The sequence below is a fragment of the Phyllostomus discolor genome, chromosome 3 (genome assembly GCF_004126475.2).
Source record: "Phyllostomus discolor isolate MPI-MPIP mPhyDis1 chromosome 3, mPhyDis1.pri.v3, whole genome shotgun sequence".
Classification (NCBI taxonomy): Eukaryota; Metazoa; Chordata; class Mammalia; order Chiroptera; family Phyllostomidae; genus Phyllostomus; species Phyllostomus discolor.
In genome coordinates, this window is record NC_040905.2 from 209,150,050 (window position 1) to 209,164,209 (window position 14,160).

Sequence of the window (14,160 nt, forward strand, 5' to 3'; positions counted from 1 at the left end):
CGAGAAACTGGAGGAGTCTTCGCTGCACTGGGACAGGGCGGGAGAGGCGCCACGGGGCACCAGGCTGCCGTGTCCCTGTTAAGGGCTCAGCTGCTGACCCACCACGTGACTCGGGTTCCTGGGGAAGCCAGAGAGGGTTAAGGGGGGTTTCGAGGGTCTCAGAAGCAGGCCCGGCCCCAGGCTCCCTGGGTCTTCTCTGGGTGCCCAGAGGAGGAGACCAGGGAGGCCAGGGCCAAGGGGGTGGCGAAGACGCAGCCCCCCCTCTCCTCTGCATCCGGCCCACCCCCAGGTCTGGGCCAGGCTCTGCCCTGGGAGCATAGTCCGAAGGCCCTGGTCTGTGGCAGTGGCTCGGGACGGTCCTGGGGACAGCTTCTTCCTGCTGAGAAAAGGGACCTTTTCCTGTGACTCTGAGGTTTCCCCCTGCCCCGGCTCCCTGCCACCCTCCCTGTGTCCGGGGCCTGGTGCCGAAGATTCTTCGAACCCCACTACTGTATCATGCCGCGTATGCTTACTGGCCCCCTCCTGCCTGCCGCGCGCTCTGCAACGTGCTGGGATGCCCCGAGCGAGGGAGTTCACAGTTCAGCAAGAGGGACTGACGTGAACAGATGCATACACACACACACGTGAATTCAAAATACTAGTCATTGCCACAGAAGACTTCAGAGAGTGATACAAGATTATAATGGAGGTCCTGACTTTTACTGCGGGGGCGGGGAGGGGGAGGGGCTGCCTGAGATCGTGACTTCTGAGCCAAGACCCAGAGGGTGAGTAGCGATCTGCCAGGCGAACAGGAGGGCAAGTGCTTTCCGGGCAGAGGCTACAGCAGCGCGTGCAAAGTCCCGGAGGTCAGCGACAAGGCTTAGAATAAATCAGATCTGAAGCTGCAAAGACGCTCAGAGTGGTCTTGTCCGGTCGGCCACCTAAGGTCTCCTTGCATACCTTTAGCGGCGGGGAGCTCATCCCCTGCCAAGGCCACCAGTCCCCCACTCAGACGGCTCTGACTGTCAGAAGGCCCTTTGTCCTGAGCTGGTTTCTGCCTTCCTCTGTCTCCCGACCTGTTCGCTTGTGGTTCAAACAGGGCAGGTCTGGCCCCCACCCTCCCCGACCAGCCAGGCCTCCGAGAGCAGGGAGAGGAGTGGGCTTCCCCGTGCCTCTCTTTGCCTGCCTGCTCCTCTTCGGGGAAGCCCATTCTCTGCCCGCTGACCGCCCGCCCCCGCCCCCCAGGTCATCCGGAAGGGCTGGCTGACCATCAACAACATCGGCATTATGAAGGGAGGCTCCAAGGAGTACTGGTTTGTGCTGACCGCCGAGAACCTGTCCTGGTACAAGGATGACGAGGTGAGTAAAGGGCCACTGGTCATCGAGGGGTTTGGCTGGTGGCCAGGGTCAGGCCCTACTGCTGGCTTGGTGTGGACTGGACCACCCAGCAGGGTGTAAAAAAATATAAAAACCGTCAAAGGTCCTTGGGTGGAGGTGGGCTGCAAGGATCGGGGGCAGGCTGTCCTGGGGGGCTCATCCAGGCTGGGCTGAGAAGATGGCTTGGCCGGACTGGGGAGCTGGGGGCTGCACACCATGGAAAGGGGGGGCGAGGGGGCCGGGCGCCCCCACCCCGCTGGCCCTGCGGCCTTCCTGTTTTCCTGCTCCGGGGCGTGCCGCCTCTTCTGTGGCCCCCACAGGCCCGTGACACACGGAGTCCAGCTGCCAGACACCCTGTTAACCCCTGCACCCCAGTCCCCTGGCCCCCCCATCCGAGGGAGATGTTTGGAGGGTCACCTGGCTGAGGGGCCAGGAGGGACGGGGTCCCACAGAGGTGCCACTTGAAACCCCTCCCTGCCCAGTGGGGCACACAGACCCCCGCCCTGCTCCCTCCCTCCCTCCCTGGCTGCTGGTCTCCTTTAAGAATGAGTCTATTTGGCTTCTACATCTGGATTCCAGAGGTGACCAGAGAGAGAGCAGGGAGGGCTGGGGGGGCTTGTGGTAATGAACTCCAGCTGGCCACAGTATGGGGGAAGGGACCCTCTTCTTCCTGAGGGTGCTCCTGGGGGACAGGGTGCTCTCAGCTCATGACGGGGAAGCGAGGCTCGAGGTACGGCCCCGTGACTTTGGTTCCCCAGCCCCCCGCCTTGATCTCTGCCCCTCCAAGTCACCCTGGGCAGGCCCCCCACCCCACCTTGGGCGGGGCCCCCTGTCATCACTGGCGGGGGCGCCGGCCATCTGGACCTCATTACCTCAACCCTGGCCGCTCCCTGAGCGCAGGGGCCCCTGCAAGGGCTGCAGTGTGAGGTGGAGTGGCAGGCGGGTGAGTGGCGTCGCTTCCTGCTCTGTCACTCAGGCGGGCTCCCTAGGCATCCCCCCCCCCGTGGGCTGGGGGGTGCCCACTGTGGGCCCCACAGTGTACAGTGTGACCTGGGGCTGGCTGACCGCACCGCAGGAGGGGGTGGCGTATCCAGGAGGGGCCCCTCACCTTGTACCCGGGGGACCGTTTCTGAGCCTTGTGTGAACGCTGGAGTTGCGCTGTGCGGAAGGAAGCCGGCCTGGGCCCTGCGGGTGTGTGGGGAGTGGGAGCGAGCCTGGGGCGGCGGGGAGGTGTGAGGCCTCCCGGCTGCCGTGTGGGGGTGTTTGCAGGGGAGAGTTCGGGATGCAAGCGTCTGGGTATGTTCCGTGTAGGAGGCTCTCGTGTGCACTTGGGGACAGGCTGTGTGTGCCTGCAGTGTGACCGGACGTGTGTGCCGCGCTCAGTGTGTCAGTGTGTGTGTGTGGGGGGGGGGCAAGTGGGCTGAGGAAGGAAGGTGTGTGTGCGTGTGCAATACTTGAGATAAGTGTGTATTTAATATGTATGTATTTAGGGTGTAAGATGGGGGTGTGGGGGTGCTCACTCGTGTGTGCACTTGTGATGTGCGTGTGTGCTTGGGGCATGGATGTGTGATTTGAAGTGCGGGTTTGGGGACGTGTGTGCCTGAGTTGTGGGGTGCGTGTGTCAAGGTGAGGCGGTGTGTGTGTGTGTGTTGGATGTGATGGTATTTTGCACAAGCACATCTGGGGACATGGAGGTGGCCCCGGCCGAGGGGGAGGGTAATCTGTCCCCCGGCTTCCCCCAGCCGCCAGCCCTGTGGTCTCTGGGACTGGGGCGACCCTCTGGTCAGACAGCCACCCACATCCCCGGTCCTCATTAACTGCCCCCATCTTCTCCGTCTCCTCTCACCCCCCATCGGCACCCCCACCCCGTGTCCCAGCAGGGCAGCACCGCAGCCCTCTGCACCTCCTCCCAGCCCACCCCGTGCCCCCACGCCCCCTGCCCCAGCTGCAGGCTCCAGCCCTGGGGTGGCGGATGTCGGTCCAGCTCTCCAGCGGCGCCGAGGGTCTAACCCAGCCAGCCTAACCAATGTGCAGACTACTGTACAATTCGGGAGTCCTGAACAGATAGTCTAAACACTGGGTAGACGGAGTGGACGTGTCCTCCGGTCCGTCCGGACGGCAGTGTCCCTTGTCCGGTGGGAGTTTCGGCCCCATCTCCTGGAGATCCGAGGCCCCCATCCCCAGCCCAGCCAGCCCCAGGTCCCCTCTCTGCTCCCGGCTCCCCTTCTGCCTCCTTTGACGTGGCAGGGGCGAGCAGGAGCTGTGCGGGGAGGGAGGGGCCTGGGGAGGGGGCCGGCCAGCAGGAAGGGAGGGGCGGGGGGAGGAGGCCACTCCTGCTTCGTGTCCAACCCCAGCGCGCAGGGCGGCGGCGGCAGGGCCTCCCTCGAACGCTTCCAGATGTTCCCTGGCCTCGTGTGCAACTTCCTCCTCTCCTCCCCCAGCCGCCCTCTGGGGCTCCCGGCCACCCAGCCACTCGCCTGGCATAAAGAGGGCTTTATGCGACAGGATGGGCCAGGCGGGTGCAGGGGGCAGAGGGAGGTGGGCAGGATGATGCCAGGACAGGGAGCAGGGTTCTCCTAAACCCAGCCCCCCCACCTGAGACATGGGTGAGGCTCCTGCCCAAGTCCTGGGTCCCCGAGACCCACACAGAGCACCCCTGCCCCCTCCCCAGCGTGGGCCCCGTGGCGCTGGGTGGGCACCCGAGTCACACACAGCAGAACCCTCTCTCCTGCTCCCAGAGCCCCATCCTGGGGCCCACCCTCCCGAGATTTCTGAGCCCCTCCCCTTGACACAGCAGCCTACCAGCAAATGGGCCTGCACCAGGCTTGCACACGTGTGCACACAGGCCTGGCACCCACACGCCCATCCCCAGACACACAGAGCTCCTCCCGGACCACCCAGCCCATTACGCAAAACCGTGTGCACGTGAACACGCGAACCCACAGTCCGTGTGCCTCAGGCACGTTCACGCAAACACCGAGATGTTTACAATTGGCACAGACATCTACAAAAAGTGTGCACACATCCTCACGGGCACACAAACGTGCTCACATGGGCACCCGGCTGTGCTGGGTACCACCTCAGACACCCGAGTTCACATTCATACCCCTGTGCAGCGAACACTCATGGGCACGCACACACAATGGAGACAGGGTATGTGTTTGGGCTTGTGTGTGTTTGCACACACACACACAACCACACACATCTGCACGCAGACTCACCATCTCCAGGCCCGCGCTATGTGCTGATTGCTAACACATGGGCGTCTGTGGGGAGTGGGCTGAGCCAGCCCTTTGAAGCGAGGGGCTGGTGGCCCCCCTTCCTGTCTCTAGTCAGGAAATGAAGTCAGAGGCTTATCCAAAGCAGGCCCAGCAGCCAGGCCAGGGGCGAGAGAGGCTCCAGGGCGGGGAGTTGAGGGGGTGGGGGGGGTCCCTGGGCTGGGGCTAGGCTGGCTTGCCTCCAGGCCTTTCTTGGGGCAGGATGTGGGAGCCACCCTCGGCCCTAGGGCCCCGGCGGGTATGCAGAGGTGCCCAGCAGGCCCCCCACCTGCGCCCGGGGCCGCTGTGAGGACCCACAGCCCCAGGCCCCCCCGACGCAGAGGCCCTTAGGGAGCGAGGCGCCTCGGAACACAGCGCCGACCTCACCCACGGCTCTGCCCGCAGGAGAAAGAGAAGAAATACATGCTGTCCGTGGACAACCTGAAGCTGCGGGACGTGGAGAAGGGCTTCATGTCCAGCAAGCACATCTTCGCCCTGTTTAACACGGAGCAGAGGTGCCTGCCCGCCCCTCGCGCCGGGGCTGCGGGGCCCCACGCCTCCCCCACCGGGGAGAAATGGGGTACACAGATTCAGAAAGGACAGGGCCCTGCCCAAGCCCCACTGAGAGTCATCCATTTGGCAAATACTCATGGAACCCCTGCTGTGCGCTCAGCATCACTGTCAAGACCTTCCCGGCCCACCCACCCTCCCTCCCTCTTCTCCTTCCTTCCTGCCTCCTCCCCACCCCCCCACCCCCATCTTTCCAGTCACTTGGTTAGCGCCTGCTCTGCATGAGACACTCTGCCAGGCCTGGGGACGAGCCCCAGTCAGGCCCGGTCCCCTTCTCGTGTGGGTGAGTGTGCAGGGGGCCAGTGGCAGCACCGGGCATCTCCCCTGAAACCCAGGGCTGATTCTAGTGGGCTTTCTCCTGCTCGGAGGTGACAGTTCAGGATAACTGCCATCGGAGGGGTCCCCAGAGCGCCAGGGAGGGAGCCAGTCCCACCCTAGGGGCTGCCCTGTCCCAGATGCCCTTGTCCAAGGGCTCAATCCCTTTCTAACTGAGCATTGTATTGCTCATTCCACTGAATCCCCGCAAGGACCCTAGGAGGCAGGAATTATGATTGCTAAGCTATCTTCCAGATGAGGAAACTGAGGCTTGGAGAGAGGAAGGGAGTTGCCCCGGGTCACCCAGCTGGGAAACGAGAAAGCCAGTGCAGGACCCCAGGCGTGATGACCCCAGTCCCTGCATGCCCTTAACCACCAAGGTCAACGGGCTTCGCCCATCTCCCCTCACCACCTGCCCCATCCTGCAGGAATGTCTACAAGGATTATCGGCAGCTGGAACTGGCCTGCGAGACACAGGAGGAGGTGGACAGCTGGAAGGCCTCTTTCCTGCGGGCTGGAGTGTACCCCGAGCGTGTGGGGGTGAGTGGCAGGCCGGGGAGGAGAGGGGTCGGGGCCTCAGTGACACCAAATAATGCCACATTTCAGAGCCCTCGCTGAGCAAAAAGTAACCGACCTCCTCCCCCTCCCCGTGCTGGGGCGGGATCCACGTGGAGCCTTCCTCCCCCCACCTCCAATAGCGGTTTCGTGTCCACTCTCTGCCACAGATGGCGTTTCCTGCATCCCTGTCCTATGAGGGTGGTTTTTTGTGACTGTCTCCTCTTTGTACTCCTCTTCCACCGTTGCGGTGTCTAGAGCTGCCTGAGTTGGGGTACAGTGTCCTGGGTTCACTCAATTCCCCCCTTTTCCTCTGTGTATCTGCTTTGGCTCTGCCTGCTGGGGCCGGCCGCGGTGGCAATGCTGGTGTGGTGACCTCTATGACCTTGGCATGGGCCTCCCAGGACAAGGAGAAGGTGAGTGTGCCTGCCCCCTCCCCGAGCCCTCTCCCATGCATCTTCAGCCTGGCACCACCTCTGGCCAGATCCTTAGAGTCAAGAGGGGACCTTAGAGATATCCTTTCCCAAATTATTGACTGGGAAACAGGCAAGTTCTAGGCCCTAGAATCAGAGACGAGATAAGATTAAACAAGGGCCTGGGGTCCTGTGAGGCCCTGGGATGGGCAGAGCCCAGAGACCCAGAGTGTATGGGGGAGCTGGTGCGCATGTGTCCAGCTGGCGGCCAGTTGCTTCTCTCGGTGCCTCAGCGTTCCAGGTACCCTTGGAGGGGGGGGGGGGCTGGTGCCTGGAGCCCGGCGTCAAGGGCCCAGCCGCCCTGATGTCCTCTGTTCCCAACGGTAGGCCAGCGAGACCGAGGAGAATGGCTCGGACAGCTTCATGCACTCCATGGACCCACAGCTGGAGCGGCAGGTGGAGACCATCCGGAACCTGGTAGACTCGTACATGGCCATCGTCAACAAGACCGTGCGGGACCTGATGCCTAAGACCATCATGCATCTGATGATCAACAACGTGGGTGCACCCCTGCGGGCGGGGCGGGCGGGTGCTCTTGTGGGACCGCGGAGGTGGGCAGCCAGGTTGGCCGGGGGGAGCATGGGGCAGGCCAGTGGGACCGGGTCTAGGGAGGGAGGCCTGGGTCCACGCCAGAACCATCTAGTAGAAACACGTATCATGTGGGTTTCATGTGTTATTTTGTAGATTTACATGCTCAGATTGTTTCAAACATGCTGGAAAGTTTTACAGAAGGGGCTGGGAATCTGCGTTGTACAAGAACACCCACATCACGTTGTTGTTGTTTTTTAAACAGTGACAAACTCAGTGCACCCATCACACGAGATTTATTTTTTTTTTTAGATTTTATTTATTTATTTTTAGAGAGGGAAGGGAGGGAGAAAGAGAGAGAGAGAAAGAGAAACATCAATGTGCGGTTGCTGGGGGTCATGGCCTGCAACCCAGGAATGTACCCTGACTGGGAATCGAACCTGCGACACTTTGGTTCGCAGCCTGTGCTCAGTCCACTGAGCTATGCCAGCCAGGGCTCCCAGATCACGTTTTGACATGTACACTCCACAGAACCACTAACACTGTGCGAATCCTGGCTTTGCCTCAGATTCCCTGTGTGGCTTTAAGCAAGCAAACTACCTTCTCTGAGCCTGTTTCCTCATATGGAAGATATGGGTAATAATAGACTTGAGGAATGAATGAATACAAAGTGCATAGCAACACACTGCCGGGCACGTAGGAGATGCTCAACATGCATTTGAATACTGAATACGACATCAGATAGGCCTATGGCATTAAAAACAAACAAACAAACAAACCTCAGCATCTCCCCATGAATGTCCCAGAGCCCAGGCCAGGTAACCCCAGGTAGCCCACCCCTTCCCTATACACCAAGACTCACATCCCCCCCAATCCAGACACATAGTCACAACCCTTTACTCCAGGGCTCAGAAAATTTTTAACTGTCTTTGTTATTTTGGTCCAGTGGAACGTGCAGGTCCTTGAAAAGGGTTTAATTAACACATTTTACAGACGAGGAAACTGAGGCTGAAAACAGCTGAGGAAGGGGGTGCCCCAGTTGTGCGGTAGTCCCTGAGCTACTTTCAGGGCTGTGACCTTGAACAGGTCACTTTTCCTCTCCGGACCACCCGAGAAAAGAGCAAGGGGCAGGGGTTGGGGTTGGGGCTGGGGCAGGGGAGATCTCCGGGTTTAGGCAAACCCCTCCCTGCCCCGAAGCTTCCAGTCCAGCTCAGGGGCACAGGGGGGCCCTGCGGGTGGAAAGGCAGACAGGTGTCAGGTCCCAGCCCTCTCTTCTCTTCACCTGCTGGCATGCAGACCAAGGAATTCATCTTCTCGGAGCTGCTGGCCAACCTGTACTCGTGCGGGGACCAGAACACACTGATGGAGGAGTCGGCCGAGCAAGCGCAGCGGCGAGACGAGATGCTGCGCATGTACCACGCGCTGAAGGAGGCTCTCAGCATCATCGGCGACATCAACACGACCACTGTCAGCACGCCCATGCCCCCTCCCGTGGACGACTCCTGGCTGCAGGTGCAGAGTGTACCGGCTGGACGCAGGTACCAGGGCCGGCCCCCAAGGCCCCAAAGCCCCCCAGTCCGGGGCCCGTGGGAGGAGGGCCGGGACCGGGCAGTGGCGCGCCCGCGTCACCGGGGCAGCTCCCACTTGGAGCGAGGGGCGGATCTTAGAGAGGGCGGGGCTTGTTGCTGGGCGGGGCTTGCCATGGAGCGCTGGCTGCGGAGCTTGGTGGAGCTGGAAAATTGGAGCCACCTGGGGCGTGGCCTAAGCTCCCGCGATCACCTGGGGCGGGGCTTTGCGCTCGTGGGTGTGGCCTGCGCTTGGATGGGCGGGGGCTTTGGAGTGGGGCGGAGCCGCTCATCTCTTTCCTCGCCCTGTCCTTCGCTCCCTTTCGCCAGCAGGTCACCCACGTCCAGCCCAACGCCGCAGCGCCGAGCCCCCGCCGTGCCCCCAGCCCGGCCCGGGTCGCGGGGCCCTGCTCCTGGGCCTCCGCCTGCTGGGTCCGCCCTGGGGGCGGCGCCCCCCGTGCCCTCCAGGCCGGGGGCTTCCCCTGACCCCTTCGGCCCTCCCCCCCAGGTGCCCTCGCGCCCCAACCGTGCCCCGCCTGGGGTCCCCAGGTGAGTAGATGCTGAAAGCGGCCGAAGAGACCGCTGGGCGGGCGTGGCCGGGAGGGAGACCGGGCCGGATTCTGCAGCGTCGGCCTTTGCAGCCAGAACCGGCGCTCTTCATTCAAGGCACCTGTGGGTGCCGGAACCACGGGAGGTGTGGCGGAGGGCTGGTGGAGCCTGCTCCCCAGGGAGCGCTGAGTCCCGGAGGTTGTCGTTTCGGGGGGAGGGGGGGCGTGGGGCTCATTCCACCTGTCCCTCTCTTTCAAGCACTTGCATGGCGCTTCCGTCCTCTTTCACTCTCCCCACACATCGCATTGCTCCTTTCCCCTTCTCCACGTGTCCTCTTCTCTCCTCCCGTCCCTAGGTCAGCCTCCCTCGGGTCAGAGGATCTGAACCCAGATTCTCTTTGGACGTGTAGATTTTGCTCACTTACGCTCAGGGCTACCCTGATGCCCCCCCTTCCCAGGCCCCGCTCTTGTGAGCTGTCCCAGGAGAGTGTCCCGCCTCTGACCCACAGGACAGAGGCCAGGCGGTGACTGTGACCAGCAAGGCGTGTGCTGTGTGTGTGGGCGTGCACACAGGTGTGAGAGTGTACGAATGGCACCCAGGCGAGGGGAAGGACAGGAGCAGCTGTGCCAGGGTCTGGGAGGGAGGCATGGGGCAATCTGGTGGCTTTCTTCCTTCCCCCCGTCTCTGGCCCTACCTGTCCTGGGCCAGCATGGCGGGTGTGGGGCAGGAGCGGGTGAAGGCTGCCCCTGTCCCAGAGCTTTCCAGGGAAAAGGACTCTACTTCATCCCTTGGCTTTGCCTTCTTGACCCACGGCCCTCTTTTAAGGAAGCTCACTCTGACACCCAACAGCCTGCCCTGTGCATACTGGACATACGCCCTGAGGAAGGACACATCAGACCAGCAGCATCTATCCATGCTTCCCGGTGGCTGCAGGGTAGGGTCACGGGTCTAGCCCTCATGGCCCAAAAGGAAGCAGAGACGGGGCTTGCCGTATGGCGATTTGCCAGCCAAAGCAGAGGGGGTAAGGCAGGCAGCACGGTGTTGGTCAAGAGCCCCGGCCCGGGGTTCAGAGCGTCGGGCTCACCCTGCCCTGTAGGCAAGTCCCTTTCCTTCTCAGGGCCTCAGTTTCCCGTCTGCCCAATGGTGATTAACATTCTGCCTCTCCCCCAGGGTTGGTGGGGGGGGGTGGTCAAGGGAGTCCGTGGCTAGAGGAGTGCCGAGTTCACTGCAGATGTGGCTCTGGGGGCCCTTGGCTAACTTCCAGCGGGAGTGCAGGTTCTTAGGGTCTCTGACACGCCCGGGTCTGCGCTGAGGTCTGACATGTGGGAACGTCAAGATCTGGTACCTGCTCTCGCTCCAGTTTTGCCGACACACAGGAAACACGTGGCCAGTCTCGCCCCGCCTGGGGGTAGAGGAGCGGGCTGGGGGCAGCCGGCCTTCCGTGAGGCTGGGTGCCGGCTGAGATGAGGCTCAGGTGGTGAGGCGCCGCGAGGCGTCGGGGCTGGGAGCGGCAGCGCGGGCGAGGTTCGGCGTGGGAGGCCTGAAGGAGAGCCGCTGGCTGGAGCAGGCTGCGGGCAGACTGAGGAAGAATAAGCAGGGCTTGCCCTAGGTGCCGTGGCCCAGGCGGGGGAACCCTCCGCGCCCACAGAAAAGTTGGACTTACTGGGGCTCAGCGACAGGGGCGGTAGGGAGCCATGGAAGGCTCTTGGGCAGAGACAGGATAGCCGGGCCCTAAGAAAGCAAAACCTGTTTCTTACGGAGATTTGCAGGTGGCCCTCTGAGCACGCCAGGCATGAGTGTGCAGGGAGCTGGTGCAAATGCCTCCTGTATGCGGGCAAGCTTCTGTGTTGTGACTCAGGCCACGCGTGTGCTTCAGTGTGCCTAGTGGCTGCATGCCCCAGGTCCGTGCTGCACGTGCCAGCCAGCGGGGGGGCTGGGCAGCGGGAGGCGGGAGAGGCGTACGTGTGTTGTTTGTGGGCATGTGTGTCAGCGTGAGCATGCGGGGCCGTGGGCCCTCACAGCATGTGTGTGCACGCCCGGACGTGTGCGTGTGTGTGTGCGCGTGTCCCCGCCCCCCCCCCCCACCGCCAGGCCTGCCCTGTCCGTGCGTGTGAACTGCCATGTTGATTTCGTGCTGTCTTTCAGAATCACTATCAGTGACCCCTGAGGAGCGTCAGCCACGGTAGGTACTTGCCTCTCCGCCTGCTGCATGCAAGGTGTGTCTGCCCCCTGCCGCACCAGCTCCACACTGTGGGGGGCGCACCTAGGACCTCAGAGCCAGGCTCTCCTCCCACCCCCTTCTATAGCTCCAGACTTATTCTTTCCTCTTTCTGTCCTTGCTGCCAGCTGGCTCTGTCACCTCCCTTCTCAGCGAGCCTCGGGACTCAGTGCCACTGCTCAAGGTCTCCATGGCTGAGCCTGGGGAGCTCTTGGGACAGGCTCCGCACCCGAGCTGGTAGACATGGGTGCTCCGTAGAGCCGTCGGAGGGCAGAGAGCCCGTGGTTCATGGTGTAGCGACAGGGAGCTTGGAGGGGGTTGCACGGCACTGGACTCAGGCAGCCAGAGGACCTGGGAGTGCCATACTCACTCCTCAATCCGAGCCATGCTGCTGGGGCGGGGCAGGCAGCGTGCAGGTTTGGAGCTCTGGGAACCGGATCCACCGGAGGGCAGAGGAGGGCGGAGTCCCACCTCTGCTGAGCAGCGATCTGGGGCAAAGTCTCGTTGTTTGATGATTTCTGGAAGCCTGAGGGTCCCAGCCACACCAGCAGCCCAGAACGCACCTCACAGGCAAGGCAGGGTCCCACAGCCCCTTCCCCGATCCCCTTGGCGTCGTCACGCCCGCTAGTGCACCACGGAAGGCAGCGCGCTCGGCCCCAGATGAAGCACCATGGCCAGCCTCTGGGCTCATAGACCCGGGCCTGTTGCTCCTGGAGGTGGCCTGCACGTTTCAGCCACGGGGATGGCAGTGTCCGCTGACCTGGGCGAGTCAGCTTCCCTGAGTTGCATCCCAGCCGGGCCGCAGAGCTCGCCCGGTGAACCCACCTGCCGCTCTACCCCTGCCGCTGACTCTCGTTCTTCTGCTTTTCCCCAGCAGGAAGGGCCCTGCCTCACCTACGCGACCTGCGGTCCCCCGACCAGCTGAGGCTCCCCTCTTAGACTTATAAGCCGGTGGCCACTGGCATCCAGCTGCCTGTCCTCCCTGCCTCCCCGGGGTCCCTTCAGAGGACTCCTGGGCCTCCTGCCCACACGGAGGGGCCTCCGAGGCTCCCTCCAGCTGTCCTTGTAGCTCCGCCCTCCTGGTTCAAACAGTGTTCTTTCTCCCGTCTTCTCCAGCAGGCCTGGTGGCCCTTGCTTGGGGCTCACAGCCCCGTACTCCCCGAGGCTAGCAGCGGCCTGGGCCAGTGGGCTGAAAGATAGGGGGCCATAGAAAGGGGGAGCCAGAGGGGGCTGATCGTGTGTCTGGAGCTGTGGGTGCACTGCCTGGTGGTGTGTGAGAGACCAGCGTGTGTGGCAGGGGGAGGTTCCGCCTGGGCCTCCAGCCCAGACCCTGCCCCCCAGACCTCCGTGCAGCTCTGGCCCCTGCCCACCTCCAGCTCCTCCCTCCCACCTTCGCCTTCTTTCTCTCCTCTCTTCCGGAACCCTTGCCCACAGCTTCATCTGCATCGTCTTCCCCTGCGCTCGCCCCCATGCCCCCGCCGGGCTCAGCCGCCCTTGCCTTACCAGGTCTCTCCCTCCTCTCTCTTGTTCTCTCTCTGCTTCCTCTCCAACTGCCAGCCGATCGGGTCAGGCAAGTCCGTCCCGTCCTGAGAGCCCCAGGCCCCCCTTCGACCTCTAACCAGATCCCTTCTCTTCCTCGGAGACTTCCCTCTCCAAGCCTGCCTGGACGGCTGCTCTGTGACCTGGCAGTGGCTCCCCAAGCCTCCCCCTCCATCTGTGACTTAGTCCATTGTAGTGGTGAGCTGACACACCCAGCGTGACGTTGGTGAAACTCGTGCCCCTCTGTGGTGTTTCTCCTGCCCTGTTCTATAAATATCTATAAATACTTATATATATATACATATATATATACACACGCGCACACGCACACACACACATACACACACACATGAATATATATGGCTGGCACAGCCTCACCCCTTGTGCTGGGAGTTACCGTGCTTGTCTTTGAGGAGTCTTGTGGCCCAACTGCAAGGAAACACTGTCACCCTACCATCCTCCTCCAAAGCGTGCCACCTCCGATGAGCTTCCCTGTCATGCCGGCCTGTGGACAGCCACCCCCTTTCTGCCCCCCAGCCCATCTTTCCCCCCTTGTGTGCGGGGGCGCTGTCCCGGCAGCTGCGTGGTTCTCTGACCGCTACCAGTCTTGCTGTCTCTTGGCTGAGAATAAAACCCATTTCTGGACGATGGGGAACTGTGTGCTCTGCTGGCTGGTGTTCTCTGTGCCACTCAGGGGGAGGTGAAGGTTCAAACACTGGGGTGCGGGGGTGCGTGAAGGGCCCGGCCATTGCTAGGCCCCATCCTTTCCAAGGCCTCCTGGGAAAGCACCTGGAGATTCGCAGTTCATCCTGCGACTCCTGCTCCGACCACTAGGGGGCAGGGGCACCATCTCAGCCTGCAGGGTGGATGTGGGGTGTGGGCAGGCCCCGCGGACAGAACAAACAGGCCACCAGAGGGCAGGGTCATGGAATGGAAACCACCTGGCCTGGAAGCCAGCTCTCCTGGGTGGTGGCACCCTGCTTTCCTGCCCAGGATTAAATCAGGCTTCCGAGTCTGTCAACCACTAGGGCAGGACTGACCCTTAAAGCCCCACGGCCAGCCCCTTGGGGTTCCCCAGGCTTTCCCAAGCAGCCAGCAGGAGACAGACCCAGATCTCTCAGCCCTACTCGGCGCGCTCGGACACACTGGGGCTGCACACAGTGCAGAGGCCTGCCCTCTGCTGGCCGGACCCACCTCCTGCTCAGTGCCCACAGCACGGGGCCCGGGGCCCAGGG

At 62.5% G+C, this 14,160-nt stretch overlaps 1 protein-coding gene across 18 annotated transcripts in view; it reads left to right on the top strand.

Moving 5' to 3' along the window:
- Positions 1–13,585, top strand: part of DNM1 (dynamin 1) — a 42,552-nt gene extending 28,967 nt beyond the window's left edge. For 4 of the 18 annotated variants that reach the window (XM_028510127.2, XM_036022298.1, XM_028510118.2 and 1 more), the window contains 8 exons: positions 1,225–1,338; positions 5,019–5,128; positions 5,927–6,038; positions 6,458–6,469; positions 6,854–7,024; positions 8,351–8,592; positions 8,953–9,168; positions 12,261–12,573. In XM_028510127.2, the coding sequence (XP_028365928.1) occupies positions 1,225–1,338; positions 5,019–5,128; positions 5,927–6,038; positions 6,458–6,469; positions 6,854–7,024; positions 8,351–8,592; positions 8,953–9,168; positions 12,261–12,333 (1,050 nt within the window). In that variant the 3' untranslated portion in view covers positions 12,334–12,573. Of the gene's footprint in view, positions 1–1,224; positions 1,339–5,018; positions 5,129–5,926; positions 6,039–6,457; positions 6,470–6,853; positions 7,025–8,350; positions 8,593–8,952; positions 9,169–11,313; positions 11,351–11,646; positions 11,649–12,260; positions 12,574–12,943 lie in introns of those variants that run through there. The other 14 variants (XM_036022299.1, XM_036022300.1, XM_028510122.2 and 11 more) reach the window with 12 other exon arrangements.
- Positions 13,586–14,160: the final 575 nt, after the last annotated feature.